The sequence below is a fragment of the Elephantulus edwardii genome, unplaced genomic scaffold, assembly GCF_000299155.1.
Source record: "Elephantulus edwardii isolate Elephantulus edwardi_28Jun2011 unplaced genomic scaffold, EleEdw1.0 scaffold00006, whole genome shotgun sequence".
Lineage (NCBI taxonomy): Eukaryota > Metazoa > Chordata > Mammalia > Macroscelidea > Macroscelididae > Elephantulus > Elephantulus edwardii.
Genome location: NW_006399756.1, coordinates 743,537 through 764,543, shown reverse-complemented (window position 1 = coordinate 764,543; position 21,007 = coordinate 743,537). Strand labels below are relative to the sequence as shown.

At 50.9% G+C, this 21,007-nt stretch overlaps 1 protein-coding gene across 1 annotated transcript in view; it reads left to right on the top strand.

Moving 5' to 3' along the window:
• Window positions 1–21,007, top strand: part of INPP5A (inositol polyphosphate-5-phosphatase, 40kDa) — a 168,447-nt gene that overhangs the window by 119,708 nt on the left and 27,732 nt on the right. The window contains exons 6-8 of the mRNA XM_006879857.1: window positions 1,136–1,239; window positions 15,436–15,488; window positions 16,193–16,312. Coding sequence (XP_006879919.1) covers window positions 1,136–1,239; window positions 15,436–15,488; window positions 16,193–16,312 — 277 coding nt within the window. The remainder of the gene's footprint in view (window positions 1–1,135; window positions 1,240–15,435; window positions 15,489–16,192; window positions 16,313–21,007) is intronic.

Genomic DNA, 21,007 nt, shown 5'->3' with positions numbered 1-21,007 from the left:
TGCAGTAGGATAGTGGTTACAGGATGTGTACCATGAAAAGGAAGGCACTCCTACTTGATATCCAGCCACCAAGTTACATGGACCCCTGTTCCTTTTATCAGACTGAACTTTGCCCACTCCTCGACCTTAGGACCCCTCACACAAGGCCTTGGGAGGCAGGGAAGAGGGGCCAAAGCCCCAGGACCAGCCCTGGCACACTGTCCTGTTAGGGGAGAAGCGAGGTCAGAGGAGACTTGGGGCCTGTAAGCCCCTGGTTGTGTATTTGGGGATGGCTTCCATCTGCAGTGTCTCCTGCCAGCAAGGCCCAAATGTTGGGGGCTCACACCCTCAGCAGTGTCTAGACTGAAGTCCCGTGCTTTCTCTCCTCCGTGCTGCACCCGCCTGGGCTCCTGGGCCCATGATCCTTCCAGAACATCGAGGGGTGGCTCTGCTGGGAGGAGCCCACCTGCCCGGGTGCTTTGTCCTGCTGGGTTGTCCTTTCAGCAGTATCAGTCAGTCCCCTAGAGATGCACATGCATGCAGCTGGCACAAAACCTGCGACGTGTCCTTCCACAGACACAGGCTGTGACCCCCACAAGGCTCCTGGCCTGGAGCCAGCTCTGCTGCTGGCTGTGAGCTGGAGGACTGGGCAGTTAACCACTGCTGGTGGGACCAGGGTTACCTTGCTGTCGTTCATCTAGCCCTGGCTGGAGCCCAAGGACTCGATCCTTGCATTGTCTCCTGGGAGACTGCAGAGATGCTGAAGGATGCTGAGACGTGGGCTCTGCCCACCCAGCAGGGGCACCCACTGGTAGCAGCGTCAGGAGTAGGGGCTCCAGAGTAGGTGTGGAGGTTGCTCAGATGCCCCACACCAGCCTTTCCCCTCCTCTAGCTCCTGGGAAGCCCGTCTCTGGGAATGTGCATGTGGCTGCTGGCATGGCTGGGTGGGGGGTGTTGGGAAATCAGTTCATGTTAGGTGAAAGTGAGTGTGATCCCCCCTCCACCTCAGTGCATTCCTGGCTGGAAGGATCATTCCAGTGAACCCCGTTCTGGCTCGAGCTCTGTGCTGTCTTGAAGTGGAGTGCCACCGCTGGGTCGCTGGGAGAGGGTGGTGTGCCGAGCACGTCGTTCACGCAGTCTCTTCCCTCTTCACCAGCCAAGAAGTATAAGAAGGTCACGGGCAAGGAGATCTACTCAGACACACTGGAGAGCACACCCATGCTGGAGAAGGAGAAGTTCCCCCAGGACTACTTCCCAGAGGTGGGTGTGGGACCCAAGGGGGGTAGCCTGAAGCCTGGGTCTGAAACAAGTCAGCTCAGTGAGACTCGGTGCCACACTTGACCGTCCACTGCCACAGCCCGGCCACCGCCTTCTCAGCGTGGTTAGTCTTCCGGGGAGCATCTCAGCCTGAGAGGTTGACAAGAGTTGTCACAGATGAGGCCTCTGGTATTAGAGCACTTAGTACAATGTCCAGTCTTCATTTTAAGAGCCGTCTCCAGGATGAACAGGAAGGTCTTTTCCAGTACACTAGTGTCCCTACCCTTTTCTGCCCAGGCCTCTAGGGCCCTGTTGCCCTCTCCCAGTGTAACTCTACATGGGCAGGTGGAGGTCAGAGGTCAGAGGGAAAGACTAAGGGCTGGTATTTGCAGTCCCATGCTGGGGGCGGCGGGGCGGGGTGGGAGGGGGAGAGGTGTTGCTTCACTTAGCAGTCATGCTGTGCAGTTTTTCATTCTCATATTTTCCATGAGCATCATGAGGGTTTGTATCCTCTGCCTTCTTTATGTTTAACATGCCCACCCCGAGTCACTCCCCTGGCCCGTCATCAACTGTGAAATCATCAGCTTTGATACTCTGATTGAAAGCTTTCTCTGGTGGGGACACTGAAGAAGTGCCAGTTGATGCCTGCGAGTCATTTGTACTTGGGGCGCATTTCAGCCGCACCAGGATACAGGCACGCACACCGGGGGCTCATATCCTCTCAGCCACAAGAAAGATGGCCCCACCGATCTTCTGAGGGCGCGCTGCGGCGAGGCCAGACATGCCTGCACTTGGAGCTGATTTCCAGCAAGGCCACAACTTTATTAACTTGCTTTATGACCTGAGCCTCTAGTGAAGGGACCGTGGCAGCTCTGTGAAGGATGGTGTTCCTGCCACCTCAGAGCTCAGCCTTGTCTGTTGTTCCCTGAACCAAGGACACTTGTCAGCGGCTGGGCCAGGCTCGGCGGCTTGGCCCTACATCTCATTTTGTGCCACTGTCTCCTCTGCTATAAGCCCACAAGAGCACAGGGGTGCAGCAGGAAGTCTTAGCCCTCCATCCACCTGTGTCCGTCTCCATCTACCTGTGCACTGTGCCATTGCCGAGTCAGATGATGTGTCAGAGAGTTCCAGAACGCCACTGTGCATCCCACCACGTGGTGTGAGGTGGTCCCCACAGTAGTGTCACCGTGGTGATCCGTGTGTGGTGAGGGGATCCCATAGCAGCATCGTGCAGGCTGAATCTGTCTTGGGGTGAATCCCACAGTGCCGTTACCAGAGCCGGCTGTGTGGTGGTGATAGGTGGTCCCGGCGGTGCCACCGCCCAGGTCATCTGTGTGGAGTGAGGAAGTTCCAGCAGCACCGTCACCAGGGCCGCCTGTATGACGTGAGCTGGTTCCCACACGCTTGTATGGTGTCCTCGTCAGACCCCCTGCGTGGCACCTTCCTCTGCAGTCTCCTTCATTTCCAAGCCACCTGGACTCAGTCCTGGTCCAGACAAGCTGTCTGTGAGGATTGTAAGAGGTCAGCAGTGACCACAGCCTCCCACCCGAGGTGACGACAAGGTGGATTGACACAGTGACTGGGATAATGTTGCAGATCGGGAGAAAGTACAGGACAAGCTCGGTTCCAGGCTGTTGTTTGTAAGGTTGCTGAGTTGTCGTCGACTTAATGGCACAAGAACAGATGCAGATGTGTGTGCCTGGGAGGTGGCGCGTGGAGGTCAAAGGCTCCCTACTTCTTTCCAAATGTTCCACCAAAGCGTGTCATTTGGAGTCAGATCCCCTCTGCAGAAAGAGGTCCTGATAGTCTGTAACCTTCTCTGCACCACACTCGCCCTGACACTAGCCTGCACCGTCCAGGGTCCAGGGGACTTCTCCCTGACATCCAGCCTATGCCGTCCAGGGTCCAGGGAAACCTCTCCCTCTCACCCAGCCGGCACTGTCCAGGGTCCAGGGGACCTCTCCTAATACCCAGCCTGCATGGTCCAGGGCCCTGAGGACCTCTCCTGACACCAGCCTGTGCCAATTAGGACCCTGGGGACCTCTCCTGACAACAGCTTGTGCCGTTCAGGGCCCTGGGGCTGTGTGGACCAGCAGTAGTTGTCCTAGGTGACCTGTGGAGGCAGAGACAGGAGCAACTGTCCTCTGGGCTATATCAGGTCCCTAACACTGTGGCTCTTCCAGGTGCCACTCTCTTCTTTTCAATCTTTAGTGCACCTTGTGCCTTCTGTGGTGGATAGGACGGTGGGCTTGGGCTGTAGGCTGCAACATCCAGGCTGGAGGATGGTTCCCATGAGTACCACCCAGCGAAGGTTGGTGTATGCTCAGTGAGGGAGGGGTCTGAATGAAGAGAGGTCTCGAGGGGGAGTTCAGTGAGCAGGGAGTTCAGTGGTATGGGGGCACAGGAGGTTCCCAGTGAAGAGGGGGCTCAGTAAAGGAGGCTCAGTGAGGAGGGGACTGGGTAAGGAGGGGGCTCGGTGAGAAGGGGGGCTTACAGACCAGAGGCAGAGGACTTGGCAGAGCACTGCGATCTTGCTAGTCAGACGCAACCTGGTCAGTCCTTCAGGGGTAAGAGCTGGTGGGAATTGACCTACCACTGGGGTTCTTGAGTCCTGTGAGGACAGTGAGACTGGACTAGAGGCAGGCAGGGCCAGAGCCGGGGTCAGGGTCCGTCCCTTCCTGACTTGGGTCTGAGCCGTGCCCTTTGGATCTGGTGTGCCAGTGTCTGCTTACCCCCACACCTGTGGCTCTCCGCCTCCCAGCTCCTCACCCCTACCTTCCTGCCTCCGATGCCTGGCCCCCAAAGCTCCTCTCTTCCCCTAGGATCCCATCTCATGCCTTCAGCCTCAGGGCAGTGGGCTGAGGTCAGCCTGCTGTGGGCTAGTCAGGGTTGATGCCTCTCTTCTGTGATCCCACAACCTCAGGGCAGGTCTGGAGTGCAAATACTCCTTGACCCTGTGAGGTGCAACTGGTCACCTCCACTGTCCAGAGTGGCCATAGTGTCACAGCCACAAGTGGAGTGACCTCACAGGAATCTGATTGCCGTGAAATGCCCTTTCTGGGTGTTGGTGTTCCACCACGCTGGCTGCCAGCCGTCAGGAGCCTTTTCAGATGCTGGTGATTTACAGTGGTGAGACTACTCACCTCCACCACCCCTGGCCTCCTGATGGATGCTGGTGATGCCCATGACGTGGACGCTGACTGGCCGTGACAGTGTCATGCTGTGGGTAGTGACATGATACGGGCAGGGCCAGGACGTGCGGGGTAATGTGGGCGGGGACATGACGCAGGGGATGCGTGGGTGGTGTTATGATGTCAGCTGTGAAGCAGGTGGTGATGTGGGCATGGCCCTCCATTGGGCTGTGAGGTGGGTGCAGACGTGATGTGAATGGCACCGTCATGGGTGGGGTGGTGGCGTCAGTGGCACCATGTCTTGAAATGACTGGAGTGAGTTCTGTGACCTGTGCCCTTTATACAGAAGTCTCTGCAGGGAGTGTTTACAGCTCAGGGGGTCAGGTGAGAACATCTTTTCCTCACAGGTGGGCACCTGCAAGTCTCAGGGGCCTGTGGGCCTCGGGATGAGTGTGGTGCTAGAGCAGTCATGATTCTGTGCCCACGGCCCTGAGGAGCTGACCACAGTTGTGGATGCCTGTGGGTTCAGGGGGCTACTCACAGCTCTGAGGGGTACCCATGATTCTGGGAGACTGCTGTTCTAGGAAAATGCTAGCAGTTCTAGGGTGCCCATGGCCCTGAAGAGCACCCTAGTCCTAGGTGTTTGGGGGCTGCCATGTCATGAGTCATGCCTGTCCAGGAACCTGCAGCCCCACCTGGGACACATACTCAGGATGGTGTTGGTTTAAAACTGATCTCTCTTTTTTATTACCACCACTTAGGGATAATCTAAATGTAATTACAATGATGGAGGCATAATGCAATTCCAAATAATTACAGCCCACTGCATATAAAACTAACAAAACTCCCGGCAGATTTATTGGTGCTGCCGAGGAGGCCTGGGGGAGCGGCTCTCCAGATAATGGGAGGCCGTTTTTAAAAAGCAGATTTGTGTAGTCGATCGGCCAAGTCATTTTTCCGCGGACAGTGGTGAGGAATTGGTTGTTCCCATAGATCACGGCGCGCTTATGAAAGATGGATTCATTCCACTAATGCTGTGGGGCGGCTTCCCGGGCGCACGCGTCCCCGCAGCCTCGCCTTCCCTGTGTGATTTATGTCGTCTTTTAGTAGATGAAACTGCCTATGTTCGCAATCCATCTGCTGCCTAAAGGAATCCCATTAACAGGCTCCAAGGGAGATGCAGCCCCCTTCCCCAGGCCAGGAGTCGGTCCTGGGGGGGCAGCCCCCTGGACATGAAGCAGGTGGCCAATGCCCCTTCTAGCTATTGTCCGAGACCTGGTGGAGCCCAGAGTGAAGAGGCAGGAAGCAGCAGGCTGGGGGCTCCAAACAGACTGGTGAGGGGCAGGTCAAGCTGACATTTGGGGACTCTCCACACCCACACTTAGCTTCAGTCCACACTGCCCTGGCGGCCAGCAGCAGAAGCAACACCCATTTGCCCACCCCTGGAAATGTCCATGGGCGTCAAGAGCGCCGTTCTTCGATGGTGCCCGCGGTCCCCGGCTCTGCTCAGGAGTGGGTGTGTGGCCGTGTGTGTGGGTGTGTACTCGTAGAACTGGGTCCTCTAGGGCTCCCATTGGCTGACTTTGGGAAGTATATTACCAGGCCAAAGCTCCAGCCTTCAGTGCACAATCAAGTACATGTACCATCTGGATCCTGCCCTGCTGTACATGGTGGAAATAGCAGGTGTTCATGAGTGATAGCATCAGGGTTTTCATGGCATCATTTGTAATGCTTTATAATGATTTGGAAATTGGAATTTTTAATTGTAATCATAAACTTAACTCCAAAGGAACATAAGTATAAATATAAATAGTTGCTTTAAAAGTTTGGTTATGTTACATGGTGACAGTTTCTGAGATTAATTTTAAGTCCAATTAGAATTAAAACTTGGTTATAACAAATTCTATATTGTGCCAGAAAGCATGTCTTTCTCTTGGTTTTTCAGCCATTAATTATTAATATTGAAAACAAAGACCCGTTACTTTGGAAACATTTTAAAACCTGTTATTGTTGTTTTGTACCATCAAGTTGCCTGTGACTCATGGCAATCCTGTGGACAGTAGCTCTGACCCTGCCCAGTCCTGAGCGGTCTCAGGACCACTGACACACCTACCACATTACCCGAGTAGCTGTGTCAATCCCTCTCACCAGGGTCTTCCTCTACTTTGTTGTCCCTCAGCCCTTCCAAGCACAATGTCCTTCTCAAAGGACTTATCAGCCCCTCCTGACCACATGCCTCAAATATGTGATACAGGGTTTCAAAATCCTTACCTCCAAGGAATAACTTGGTTTCACCCTCTCTTAATGCAGACCTGTTTGTTCTCTTGGGGTCCGTGAACTATTCAAGCCTCTTCACTACAACTCATAGCGACCCTGTGAATGACAGACTTGAACCCTGCTCTGTCCTGCATGGTCCTCACAATATCCACTGTCACTGAGCCATTGCTACAGTCTCTGTGTTGTTCCATCTTAGTGACTGTCATCACTTCTTTCTCTGATTTGCCACCTTTCCAAGCGTGATGTCTTTTTCCAAGGACTACCCCAAAAAAGGGATATTATAGCTAATGCCAGATGTATCTTGAGGACCAGAGGAATGTCTATCTGTGTTTCATTGACTTTGCAAAAGCTTTTGACTGTGTGGATCACAACAGACTGTGGCTGACTCTGAGAAGAATGGGACTCAATCCCAGAACACTTGATTGTGCTTATGTGAAACCTATACTTGGACCAGGAGGCAGTTGCCAGAACAGAGCAAGGGAACACTGCATGGTTCAAAATCGGGAAGGGTTTCCTCCAGGGATGTATTCTGTCTCCATACCTTTTCAATCTGTGTGCAGAACAGATCATCCAGAGGGCTGGGCTGTATGAGAAGAAATGTGGCATCAGGATTGGGAGAAGATTCATCAACAACCTGAGTTATGCAGATGACACAACCCTGCTTGCTGAAACTGAGGAGGACCTGAAGCACTTGATGCAGAGGGTCAAGGACTGCAGCCTTCAATATGGATTGAAGCTCAACATCAAGAAAACAAAGATTCTCACCACTGGGCCAATTGGCAGCATCAGTATAGATGGTGAAGAGATGGAGATTAATAGTTTTAGTTTGCTTGGCTCCATAATCAACACTCTTGGTACCAGCAGCCAGGAAATCAAGAGACAAATTGCATTGGGAAAGTCAGCTGTCAGGGACCTCTCCAGAGCACTGAAGAGCAATGATGTCAGTCTTGAGGCCAAGGTGTACGTGATCAGTTGCATGCTATGCGTCAGAGAGCTGGACAGTGACTAGGGATGATAGAAAGAGAATTGATGCCTTTGAGCTGTGGTGCTGGAGAGGAGTGTTGAATATACCTTGGACTGCTAGGGAAACAAATAGATTTGTCCTGGAGAGGGTGAAACCAGGCTGCTCCTTGGAGGCAAGGATTCTGAAGCTTTATCTGATGTACTTTGGGCATGTTACGAGGAGGGACCGGTCCTTGGAGAAGGACATCATATTTGAGAGGGTGGAGGGACAGCACAAGAGAGGAAGACCCTCTGTGAGGTGTATTGATTCAGTGACTGGGGTAATGAGAATAGATGTGTCAGACAGTGAAGTTGGCACAGGATAGAGAAGGGTTTAGGGCTCTTGTACATAGGATTGCTATGAGTCACAAGTGATTCGACAGCACATAACAACAACTCCAAAATATGTGAGACAGCGTTTCAACATCCTTGCCTCAAAGGAGCACCTTGGTTGCAGCTTCACAACAGACGTGCTTGTTCTTCTGGTAGTGCATGGACTATTCAGTACTCTTCACCAACACCACTTTGAAAGGGATTCCTTCTTCTTCTGTCATCCTTATTCATTGTCCAACATATAGATAGAGATAGAGATATATAGATATACAGATATAAATTCTAAATCAGGCTGACAAAATGTATTTAGAAGATAGAGGGGTTACGATTTTTGTTGTTGTAATGTGCCATGACCTGTAGCGACCCTCTGAGCAACAGATCAGAACCCTGTCCTGTCCATCCTCACACTTCCTGACACATTAGAGCCCATTGTGGCAATCACTGTGTCAGTCCATCTGGTCGAGGGTCTTCATTTCCTTCACTGACCCTCCAGCTTTCTGAGCATCATGTCCCTTTCCGTGGACTAGCCCCTCCTAGCAACATGCCTGAAGTATGTGAGGCAAAGCTTTATTATCTTTGCCTGTAAAGAGTACTCTGGCTGTACCCTCTCCAAGACACATTTGTTCTTTTGGTGGTGCATAGGGTGTTCGGTACTGTTCTCAGCACTGCAGCTCAAAGGCTGATTCTTCTGGCTGGATAGAGGGGTAGTGCTTATTAAAAAACCAAATGTGTCACACTCAAACATTCAGAAATAGTTCTTATTTTATATTGGTTGGCTTACAGAGTTCATATACATTGTGTTTGGCACTATCCTTCATTCATATTGTGTTTCATATAGTCATTTGTATTCATTATATTTTATCAACTGAATCAACATTGAATTCACCTACCATTGACCTGTCTTTCCAGATCCTTGCTGGTTCTCTCCCATTTCCTTTACCCTCCCTCCCTCCGTCCATCAAGTTGTGCAACCCGTAGGATTTCCCCCACAGCCAACACACATGAGGAAATGCTCCAAATCACAGGCATTAAGAGAGATGCAAATCAAAACCACAGTGAGATAGCATCTCACTCCAGTAGCAGTGGCAAAGTGTACAGGATAGCAAGTAGTAAATGTTGGAGCGTATGCGGAGAGATAGGAACTCTCAGATGCTGTTGGTGGGCTTGTAGAGCGGTACAGCCACTCTGGAAGGCAGTTAGGCGTTTTCTCAAAAAGCTGAACATAGAAATTCCATATGACCCAGCTATTCCAGTCCTTGGAATACACCCTGAGAAAATTAGAACTGAGACATAAACAGAGATTTGTATACCAACCTTCATAGCAGCAGCATTCACCATTGCAAGAACATAAAAATAGCCCAAAAGTTTAATTAAACACAATCAGATGGATTGAGAGGTTGCGGTACACTCACACAATGGAATGCAGCACTCGGGAGCAATGATTTAGACAGTTACTACATAGCTTGGGAGAGGCTAGAGAGCATTATCCTGAAAGAACTAACTCAGTCTCATAAGAACAAATACTGTATGAGACCGTTATTGCAGAAATAAATTTTTTTATTTGTGTTTGATAGAAGAACAAGGGAATACAACAAAGATTAATTTTAAAATAAGCATTTATTTGTGGGGGGGGGAACCACCAGAATCCATCTAAACTGGCCAATATTTGGCTTAGTTGGTTGTTTTAATATGGGGGGAAGCCATTAAAAAACTTGAGTGTCCTATTGAGTGAGAAGCCCCAGTTTTCATCCAAAAGCAATTGTAGAAACAGTTGGAGAAATATTGGAAGAGATAAGGATTGGGGGGGTGTTCTCCTGAAGTCAAAGACATGAATTCCTCCTGACTAGATGTTGAGAGCAGTGCAAGGCAATTGAGAATATCTAACGATAGTAAAATTTCAGACCATCTGTGATGAATACAAACTTTAAAGCTACTTTAGGAAAAGGATATCTACTCAAAGGATGTCAAGTACATGCTAGACACTGGCTGATGCCAAAAGACCATGGAGTAAACCAGAGACCTGAGGGAGGGGACGTGGCACATGAGCGTCCGCAGTGAGGTCTGCGTTTTCAGCCAGGACTAATGTCATGGGTGGGGGACACTAAAGAGCACCTAGTGCTCCAGAGTTGGGGGGAGTGGGGAACTGAAGACGGAGAAAGGCTGACAAGAGGGTCCGAAGAAAAGTGTATTCCACAAGACAGGGCTGTTGTCCATGGCCAGTGCTGCAGAAGCTGAGAGGAACAGGTGGTCGCTGAGGAGAGTGCTTGGGATGGTAAGGAGTAGAAACTAAACTGCTCTCGAGGATGGACAGGGATGAGAGGAATGGGTGTGCGGATGTATGTGTCCCTTGTGAGTTTGGTTACTAGTGAAAGTAGAAAAAAATTGGGACAGTTAATTAAAGGGAGGTGGTGTCCCTGAGACATATATAAAATATATATGAAAATATAAAGAAAAATATACAGAAAATAAAATACCAGCACTGAACTGGTCCAGCAGGTTTCCCTCCACCACCTTTTGTCAGTACTCATATGAATGTTCAAATGGAAAAATAAAATTAAAACACACCTATGAGAACCAAAATATTTTGAGTCTCTCCCACCTGAATTTGAAAAGCACTTTATGAATAGGATTGACACATTGGACACTAATGACCAAAGACCAGACAAGATAAGGAAAGACATCATCCGTGAAGAAATCGAGAAGCCATCACAAAGACAAGGTAGAAAGAAAAGACCCAGAAGGACTCTGAAGCTTGCATTGGAACAGAAAGAAGCCAAGACAGGGAATGCTCAGGTAAGTCACCTCAACATTTGTCAAAGGGCAGCTCAGCAAAGCAAAGTATAAGAACGAAATTCACAAGTAGCTGTCATTCGAAATCTTACAAGAACATGCTTTTCTCTAGCTGACTAAAGAACTGAAGAACGGATTCAAGCTTTGAGTTGCAACACTGAAGGAATCTATGGGCAAAACCTTGAATGATCCAGAAAGCATCAAAAGAAGATGGGAGCACACAGACCACTGAGTCAGAGAGAATGAACTGACAGTGAACCATGTTAGGAAGAACCAGGTGAATAAGAGCTGGTAGTAATGAAGGAAGAAGTCCAAGCCTCACTGAAGACACTGGCAATAAATAAATAAGGCCTGGGAATTTTAGAATTCCAGCTGGCATCTTTCATTAAACACCGTCCTGAATGTGCGCCCACGTCTCTGTCCACACATGTGGAAGCAGCAGCCTGGCCGACAGGCTGCAAGAGACCCGTTCACATTTACCCCATCCCTAGAAAAGGTGATCCGGCAGACTGTGGAAATTACCAAGCAATGTCATTAATATCCCAAGCAAGTAAAATCTTACTGAAGATTATTTTTAAATGGCTGGAGCAGTACTTCAATAGGAAATTGCCAAAAATTCAAGCTGAATTCAAAAGAAGCCTTAGCATGAGAATCTGTCATTTCTGATATCACTTGGATCTTGGCTGAAAGAGAAAATTAATAGAAAGGTGTTTGCTTGTGCTTTATTGATTATGCAAAAGCATTTAACTATGTGGATCATAACATTATGGATAACACTGAGAAGAATTAGTCTCAGAATACTTCATTTTGCTCAGTGTTGAACATTTGCATAGACCAAGAAGCAGTTCTCAGAACAGAACAAGGGAGTACTGCACGAGTTAAAACCAGAAGTACTTTGCATCAGGATTGCATCTTTTCTCTGTATCTATTCCATCTATATGTTGAGCAAATTGTAGAAGTTTACCTGTATGAAGAAGAATCTGGCATCAGGACTTTCTCAAAGTGAAGAAGACTTGGAACACTTACTAAGAAGATCAAACAACAAAGAATACAGCCTTCGGTATGGGTTATGTCTCCGCATCAAGAAGACAAAAATCCCCACCTCTGGACCAGTACACAACATTAGGATAGATGGAGAAAAGATTGATGTCAACAACTTCCTTTTACTTGGATCAACCCCTATGGCAGCAGCAGTCAAGAAATTAAAAGATGTATTGCATGGGAGAAATCTGCTGTCTAGGGCCTCTTCAGAATCAAAAGAGCAATGATATTTTTAATATTTTGATTGCTTTTCTGCAACTAAAAATTTGGACAATTGTTTGGTGTTTTTTTTTTCCTTTTGAGACTTCTTATCACTGTCTTCTGGCTTGCACTGTTTTCGGGCACGACATTTTTTAAAAATTTTATTTTGGTTGCTTACAAAGTTTGTGTACATTGTGTTTCACATTCTCTTTCATTCACAGTGTGTTTCATACAATCATTCCCATTCACTGTATTTTATAAAATTCATCAGCATTGATCTATGCTCATCACCATCCTGTCTTCCCAGATCCTCCCCAGTTGTTCCCATTTCCTTCACCCTCCCCGCCCTCCACCCAGCAGATTCTGTGACCCTATGATTCCCCCTCCTGTCCTTCCCTTTCTGCTGCTCCCCTCCCTGCTTGGATCCTCGCACACGTCTTATTATTTACAATAATTTTACAATCATGGTCTTACACGATATTTCTCCTTATGAGATTGAGTTTGTTCACTCAGCATAATGCTCTCCAGTCCCTCCCATGTTAGGTAGTGATTTTCAAAATCATTGCTCCTGAGTGCTGCCTAGTACTCCACTGTGTGAATGCACTGTAATTTCTCAGTCCATTCGATTGTGGTTGGACATTTGGGCTGTTTCCATGTTCTTGCAATGATGAATAATGCTGCTATGAATATTGGTGTACAAATCTCCATTTGTGTCTCAGTTCTAATTTCCTCGGGATATATTCTAAGGAGTGGAATAGCTGAGTAATATGGAATTTATATGTTCAGCTTTTTGAGGAAATACCAGACTGTCTTTCTGAGTGGTTGTGCCATTGTACAATCCCCTCAGCAGCGTGCGAGAGCTCCAGCATTTCTTGCCTGCTGTCCTGTTACACTTTTCTGGCGGTACATCTCGTGCCACCTCTCCCTCTGTGTGATGTGTCTTCCCCCTATAACTGGTTTTGAGATATTTTTAAGTTGTTGATTATAAGTACTTATTATCTGTGTTGTTGTTGTTGTTATGTGCCGTCGAGTCGTTTGCGACTCATAGCGACCCTATGTACAACAGCCCTAAACCGTGCACTATCCTGTGTCAATCTCATTGCCTCTGACACACCCATCCCGATTTCCCCAGTCACTGAATCAATCCACCTCATAGAGGGTCTTCCCCTCCTGCGCTGTCCCTCTACTCTACCCAACATGATGTCCCTCTCTAAAGACCTGTCTCTCCTTACAACATGTCCAAAGTATGTCAGATGAAGCCCCAGAATCCTTGCCTCCAAGGAGTAGCCTGGTTTAACCCTCTCTAGGATGAATCTGTTTTCTTGGCAGTCCATGGTACATTCAATACTCTTCTCCAGCACCACAGAGCTCAAAGGCGTCAATTCTCCTTCTATCCTCCCTAGTCATTGTCCAACTCTCTGATGCATAACTAGTGATTGCAAAAACCATGGCCTGTATCAGGCGCACCTTAGTCTCCAGAGAGACACCGTTGCTCCTGAGTACTTTAGAGAGGTCCCTAACCGCAGATTTTCCCATCGCATTACGTTTTTTTATTTCCTCGCTACTGGTGCCAAGAGTGTTGACAGGTAAAGCAAATTAAATCATTGCCAGTGATAATTAAGTAGAAGATAAATGGTGAATGTTATTGGCATTTTAAAAATGATATTCTTAATAATTTGGATATTTACCATTTGTGCATTGATGGTACAGAATTCTATCATTCTGTCTCCAGTCTAATTTCTGTCACCAAGTCCACACTTTCTGACTATTGGTCTTTCTTCCAAATTTTGTGTCCAATCGATCACCCATTATTATCAAAGTCTCTTGGTTGCATGTTCAGTCTGTTTCCAACTGCAAAGGTTGGTAGAAGTCGTCTATATCTTCATCTTTGGCCCTGATTGTTGTTGCATATATTTGAATGATAGTGGTATTAACAGGTCTTCCTTATAGGTATATGGATATTACCCTGTCACTCCCAACATTGTGTTTCAAGATGGATCTAGAAATGGCCTTAATAACTATGAAAGCAACTCCGTTTTTTTTTTCTCACCTTTTCATCTCTGGCGTAGTAAATCGTCCGCACCTGATCCACAATGTCCCGGGCCAGCCCATTTCATTTCCCCAGTGTCTAGTATGTCAGTATTTATATGTTCCATTTCTTCCTTAACCATTCCTGGCTCTCCTACGTTCCTATCTCTCACGTGCCACGTTCCAGTCCGTAGTGTCTGTTTGCAGCTCCTCCTCTGTGGTTCCCAGTGAGAAGGCTCTGCCTCTGGTGTGTATCTGCTTGTCTCACCTAAATGTGCTCTCTTGTGCATAGGGTTTTCTGAGGCCTGTGATTTCGGAAGTGGATGGCCAACCCCCCCGGTCTGTCTTAATTGTTTTGTGTGCTGGTGAGAAATCTGATTGTGATGTGCCTTGGTGTCATTTCTTTCATGTTTCTGACGCTTGGAGTTTCTTGAGCTTCTGCACATGTGTATTTGTGTTGTGTTTGCTGGGTCTGGGATGTTTCCTTCTCTTGTTTCTTCAGTGGTTTTTCTGAGCCCCTTCCCCCCATCCTGCCTCCTCATGTCCCATGGCTCTTTCATTCTGCTCACCATTTTCTTTCTTCCAGATTTCTTTTGAGTAGTTCTGTAGCCGTGTCTCCATGTGCACTCACTGCTCCTTGTGCTTTGTAACGTGCGTACGTGGGGAGGACGAGGGCCAGCAAGCACGCCTCTACCAAGGGCAGCGAGGGAGCCGGCTTGCTCTAGGCGCTGCCGATTCCAGGCACCACCGTTCTGGCGGTGACTGCCGGCCACTGCTTAGGGCCAGGAGGGGCATTCGGAGCTGTGTGGTCAACAGTGTAAACTCACTGCAGGCTCAGCTTCGAGTTGTCCTCACTTCATATCTGTGAGTCAGTTTTGACCAGCGACAAAGCTGGTGGTTCGGCCTGACCGAGCGGTGCTTCCGGGGTCACCTGCCTGAGTGGCCCCGTCCCTGAAAGCCCGGAGCAGCGCTCTTCTGCCCACGTGGGGTCACTGCAGCCATTGCTGCCAGCAGCAGCATCTGTCCCAGTGAGGGCCTTGCACCTCCTTTCTGCAGATCTTCTTTGCTCTGTTTTATGTCTTCAGTGTCTCTGCTTTGCTTCATGAACAGTTAAAATCTCTTCCAAATAGCGCCTCATAATAACAGTGTTTTCTCAGATACACACACTTCAGCTGTTGTTGAGTACTGTCGAGTTGGTACCGCCCCGGAGCTGACCCTCCAGCAGGTTTTCAGAGGCAGTTAATTGCCCGTCTTCCTCCCACAAAGCAGCTGGTGGCCTCGGACTGTGCCCAGGAAAACCTGTACCCCTGGACTGTTCACTCTCACACATTCACGTGCGTGTCTGGACTCTATTCTGCCCTGACCTGCTCACCTGTGTCCCTGTTTATTTTTTCAGTGCAAATGGTCCCGGAAGGGCTTCATCCGGACGAGGTGGTGTGTTGCTGACTGGTACGTCTGTGGCTCAGCTCTGCCTCTCTCATTGAGGTTGGATGGGTGCCCTCCTTGGGCACTCTCACAGTGACAGACTGCTCATACCTTCCCAGGGGCTCTGTTGACTTGTAGAGATGCTGGCATCAAAACTGTCCCCCAGGGTGTGGTGCTCTCCACCTGGTCCGCTACCTAGAGGGGGAGGCTAGCGCCATGTACTCTGTCCAGTACCTCTGGGTCCTTCGGCAGCTAACTTGTGCTGCAGGTCCATTGAACAAAGCATCTGGGCTGTGAGTCCTGGTGGCGTCCCTCTGAGTCTCCCACAGCTGTCATGTCAAATGCCCTGCAGCCTGTTTCACCAGGGACCTGAGGTCACCTGGGCTGGCTCTGGGTCAGGCCTGCTCCCAGATTTCAGCCTGTTCTGCATGGGGGGCGTTGGCTGTAGCATCAGCCTGACCTCTGCTGTGATGGAAGCTGCTCCATCTACCCGAAAGCCTCAGAGTGTCTTGCCCCTCACTTGTGCTCAGATGCCTGATTCTGAAGCCTGGTCTGCTCCTGTGGGGTCTGCTCCCCTGGGGCCTGATCCCGTGGAACCTGCCCCCTTTAGGTCTGATCCCGTGGGGTCTGCTCCTGTTGGGGTCTGCTGCCGTGGGCCCTGTTCCCATGGGTCCTCCCTGGGAGCAGCCCCAGGTGTGCCGTCCATCACCATCTTCTCTCTACTGCAGCGCCTTCGACCTGGTCAACATCCATCTCTTCCACGACGCATCCAACCTCGTGGCATGGGAGACCAGCCCATCCGTGTACTCGGGAATCCGGCACAAGGCTCTGGGCTACGTGCTGGACAGGTATGCACTGCCTCACTGAGGGCCTGCCTGTCTACAGCGCTGTGGTGTGGGGGTTCGCTTGCTGCCCGTTACGGTGAAATCTGAAATTGTTTGTCACGGGGATGGGATAATGCCTTTGACTCCACGCAGAAGTTTGGGTAGCGCATCACCAGGAGAGTGGAGGGGCCAGATGGACCACATTTATGTTTTGTGACAAGATAAGGAAACACAGTTTGGGCCACTAGCAGGCTGAGGAATACTGACTCATTGTTGGAATAGGCTGGCAGAACAAAGGTGGGCAGCCGGCCCAGGAGAGTTCACGTAGCCGGCCGTCTGAGGCAGCCGCTCTCTGAACCTGTTTGTGCACACGTGTAGACGTGTCTGTGTGCATTCTCCTCGTTCCTGCCTCTGTGGCGTCTGTAGTAAAGGAAACATACTCTGGCAGGTGTGTGGTGACGGTTACAGTGCCACAGTGCCCTGTGCTGGCCAGCCACTGGCGCTCTGGTGACAGTCACAGTGCCCTGTGCCCTGTGCTCAGCCGCCCTCCTGCTGTTCCATGAGCCAGGCCAGTCCCAGCCTTGGAATGCTTCCTCGTCCACAGGATGCGATCGTAGCACCTGTTTCTTCACAGAACTCAGGGTAGGAAGATTTTGTGTGCGTGCACACAGAGTGTGTGTTTATGCATGTGCACACGTGTGCTTGTGTGTGTGCTGTGTATGCATGTGTATGTGAGTATGTGTGCATATAACTCCTGTACGTGCCTGTGTGTTTATGTAAACGCATTGTGTTTGTACGTGCATGTGCTCGTGTGTGTGTGTGTGTGTGTGTGTGTGTGTGTGTGTGTGCAGAAATGCAGGGGTCAGTGTGTGTCTCTGTATGCATGTGTCTGTGTGCATGTGTGGACATACATATGTGCACGCGTACTTTTAGCGAGCGTATGTACATGAGTGCATGTTCCACGTGCAGTGTGTGAGTGTGTGTACACGCATGTACCTTGTGTGGCTACATACACAACTTGTGTGTGACTGTATGAGTATGTGTATGTTTGTGTGCACATGGACTGGACCCTGTCGGTGACCGCGTGGCCCACTGAGCTACGTGCGGTTCATCTGTCCCCTCAGGGTGCTGTGGGGGGGTCCTCTGCCAGGGCTGAGACCTCCCATGGTGTCAGTGTCGAGGATTCCTTGGGCTCACGGCTTTGCTTACTGAGTGGGTTGCCCGTGTGACGGGTCCGCACATGCCTCCCCGCGGCCTCCTTGAGTCCTCCGGTGGGGCTGTCTGCGGACTTGGTTCCCATGGACGGCTCTGGGGTGAGCGCAGCCAGCCGCGGCTCCGGACCTCCTCTGCGCAGAGCAGGCTGCCACAAAAGGGCATTCTGTAGGAGCGGTGAATAGTGGGGCGTCCTTTCATCGGCTGCTAACCTTTGGCGGCCACCAGCAGACTCCATTCTGCCGTGCCGGTAGGGGACAATGCCGCATTGCCCTTTGACGGAAGGCTGCCACCAACAGAGCCCCATTCAGGCGTTGGGAACTGTCCAGAGCATTGTCTGTGTGCTTGCTGAGACGCGGGCAGGGAGTGGGCGTAGAGGGACGTCCCCGTCCTAGTTTAATCTCTGTGGCAGAGCCCATGGTCCCCACGCCCTGGCTGCAGGGCTGTGGTGTCACACCATCAGAGGCCGCACACAAGGATGAGGCAGGGCCAGGCCAACCCCGTGGTGCCTGGTAGTATCCTGCGTATCTGGCATTTTCCAGAATTCAAGGCTGTTCTGTAGGGGACACTGAGGGGGATGTTCTGAGCTGCGTGTGTCCTGAGCCCCTGGCACAACAGACACACCCTTGAACGCCTGGCCCCCATATCTCAGGGACATCCTTATGTCTGACCCTCTGGGAGCCACAGTGTGGCTCTGCCCGTGCTCTCTCTTGAGTCCCCCCTCCGTTGGGAGAGCATGTGCAGTGTGGCCAGACAAGGAGGTGACACTGATGTGCGGCCAGTGCCCAGCTGTCCGCACGCTTCGGAAGTGTTACAGGGAGTGTTACAGGGAACTCTTGTTAGGAAGTCGGAATCAAAGGCAGCCATGTTGGCATGCAGAAGCACAGGTCCTGGGAGGTGGTGGTGGCCCTCGAAGAGCCCCACACTGCAGCCCTCCCCAAGGTGCTGGGCCAGACAACATGGGGCTGGGGCTAGGAGCAGGTGAAGTGGGGCAGGACAGGCAGGCTTTTCCAGAGGCTGAACTCTCTGAGGCTGTAAACCTGCCAGTGGCATGAGGGCCTCTACCCCTGATCCTCGGGCCTCCGCCTGTCTCTCCAGAGCTCCACTCAAGGACTTACCAGTCACACCATGCTCTCCACCCCCTTGGAGTCACAGCCGGCCTCGTTCCGCAGAAACACCTTTCCATACAACTGTGAGATCCACTCAGAAAGCACGCCTGTGTCCCCCCTTTCTTCTCTCACAAATAGAGTCCATTGTCATGTTGCTCAAGTTAATTTGATCAACATTGGGACATTGAACTTTTATGTCCGGTCAAGAGAGTTGCTTCATGCTCATTTTGGGCATTCAAAAGAGTGATCACCAGAAAAATCATGTTGCAGCGCACAATTCAGAGCAATTAGTTTCCCAGGGAGCAACGGCTTGATGCACGGGCACCACACAGGCCCGCTTTGTCCCCACGGCCACTCATCAGTCAGCTGTCAGCCGGCTCAAAGGCCCCATCCCAGTGGCTCTTGCTCAGCTCTTCTCAGAACCTGCCCGCTCTTTGGGGAGGAGAAGAAAGGCCCCTTCGTTTCTAGGCAAATCAAGCTCAGCAGTAAGGAACCAGGTCACCCCGACACCCTGGCGCACCCGCCGTGGAATGTTCCCCCAGCCCCTTCCTGCGCCGAAGCCCTTGGACTACCGTGGAGTGCCACTGTGACAAATTCACAGCTACAGCCTGGAGAGCTGGGCGTGAGGATTTGGCCTTTGTTGGGGGCCTGCTCAGGATATCCTGGCCCCTCAACTGGACAGAAACTGGCCCCTGGAAACCTGGCCACAGCCCTATCCGCCTGCTGTGTGACGCTTCCCACCCCGTGTGCCTCTGGCACCTGTGGGTGCAGGCCTGGGAAACCAGTGTAGTGTTGCTTATGTCTCAGAAGGTTGATGGAATTTAGAACAGCCCCTCGTTTTATTTTATTGAAAAACTAAATTGAGCGTGCAGAAACTCGCAGGAGGCTGCACTCAGACAGGCTGCTCTTGGCCTGTCCTGTTTACCTTTATGGGCTTGCAACAATACAGGCAGGGTCACCCTGCCGTGCAGGTTTCTGAGCTGCCTCTCTGGCATCCCAGTGTGACCCCAAGCTCCACGTGGCTGCTCTCACGCCTACTTCTGAAGCCACCTGTCCCGGAGCCTGCCTGTGTCTGTGCCAACTGCACGTGCTATATAGACACGTGGAAGACACGTCATGTGTCTGCTGTGAGCACTGGACACTGGCCCAGAGTACCACGTAGACAGTGCCCTGCACCCACTCAGTTCACCAGTGGTGTGGCCTTGTCCAGTGACAGGGGGCAGCCAGGTAGCTGCTGGTCCCCCTGCTGTGTGGACAGTTTTGCACACGTCTAGGATGACACCTCAGTGCAGGGGCTGATGCGCAGGCCCACAGCCCCACGCTCTCCACAGCCCCACGCTCTCCACAGCCTCTCTCCCCACAGCCCCACACTCACTACAGCCTCAGGCCTGCGCAGGCGAGGACAGCCACTCCCCAGTGCAAGTGTTCTCTTTTCTCTTGTACCTTGTTCAGCTTTGGGGTTTTAAGATTCTCTTCTGTCCACCAGACACAGAGGTTCTGCGTGGGCAGGCTGCAGTCTGTGGGTGGACTGACATGTTTAATGTTACAATGTGGTGTTTTAAAAGTAAGTAAACAGATAACCTGCTGGGAGCTATTTTGCCACAACATCATGCCAGTGGGGACACATCAGGGGCATCACAGAGCATGCCTCGGGAGGCATAGGGAGCTGCACGGGTACCTCCAGACGTCTCAGGCTGCCTTCCAGTCCGTCCGGCTCACCTCACAGATGCTTCAGGGCTCCTTCAAGGATCCTCCTGCATTGATACCGTGGGGGTACCATGGAAATGCATTAGAGCTTGAGGCTACCTCAGCGATTGCAGGGACGCTGGAGAAACAGCTCCTCAAGGGCACTTCAGAGACCCTAAGGACCCTCGGGGCTCTGCAGATAGCTCCTTAGGGGGGCACCAAGGATCCCTCAGGGTTCCACAGAGACACCTCAGATCTACTTTGGGGTAACCATAGGGGATGCGATTGAGAACGCCTCAGGGTACACCTGGAGTATTCTCACAGGATGCTTCCTGGACGTCTCCGGTAGCACTCAGTGGGTTCTTTAGAATCCTCTCCTGGCCCCCTCAGCAGTTCTGAATCAGGGATGTGTATGGAGGAGCCTGGGCTGTAAAAGGATGGACAAGAACACCTTGGTGATGAAACGCTCATGCTCTGATTGACGCTTGCATCCTGTGGACACTGGCCCAGAACCTTCGTGGTAGCTGAGTCCACCCTGTATCTTGTGAGGACACAAAAGCCTTGGCCCGAATCATCAAAGCCAGGAGCCACCTATTGACAGTTTGGGGTTTCCTGACCTCATTCTCAAAGTGTTTGCCCCCCTGGGTCTCCCAGCAGTGAATGGCCTGAGCTCACAGTGGTCACTGGTCAGCCCACAGGGAGCAGAGACGCT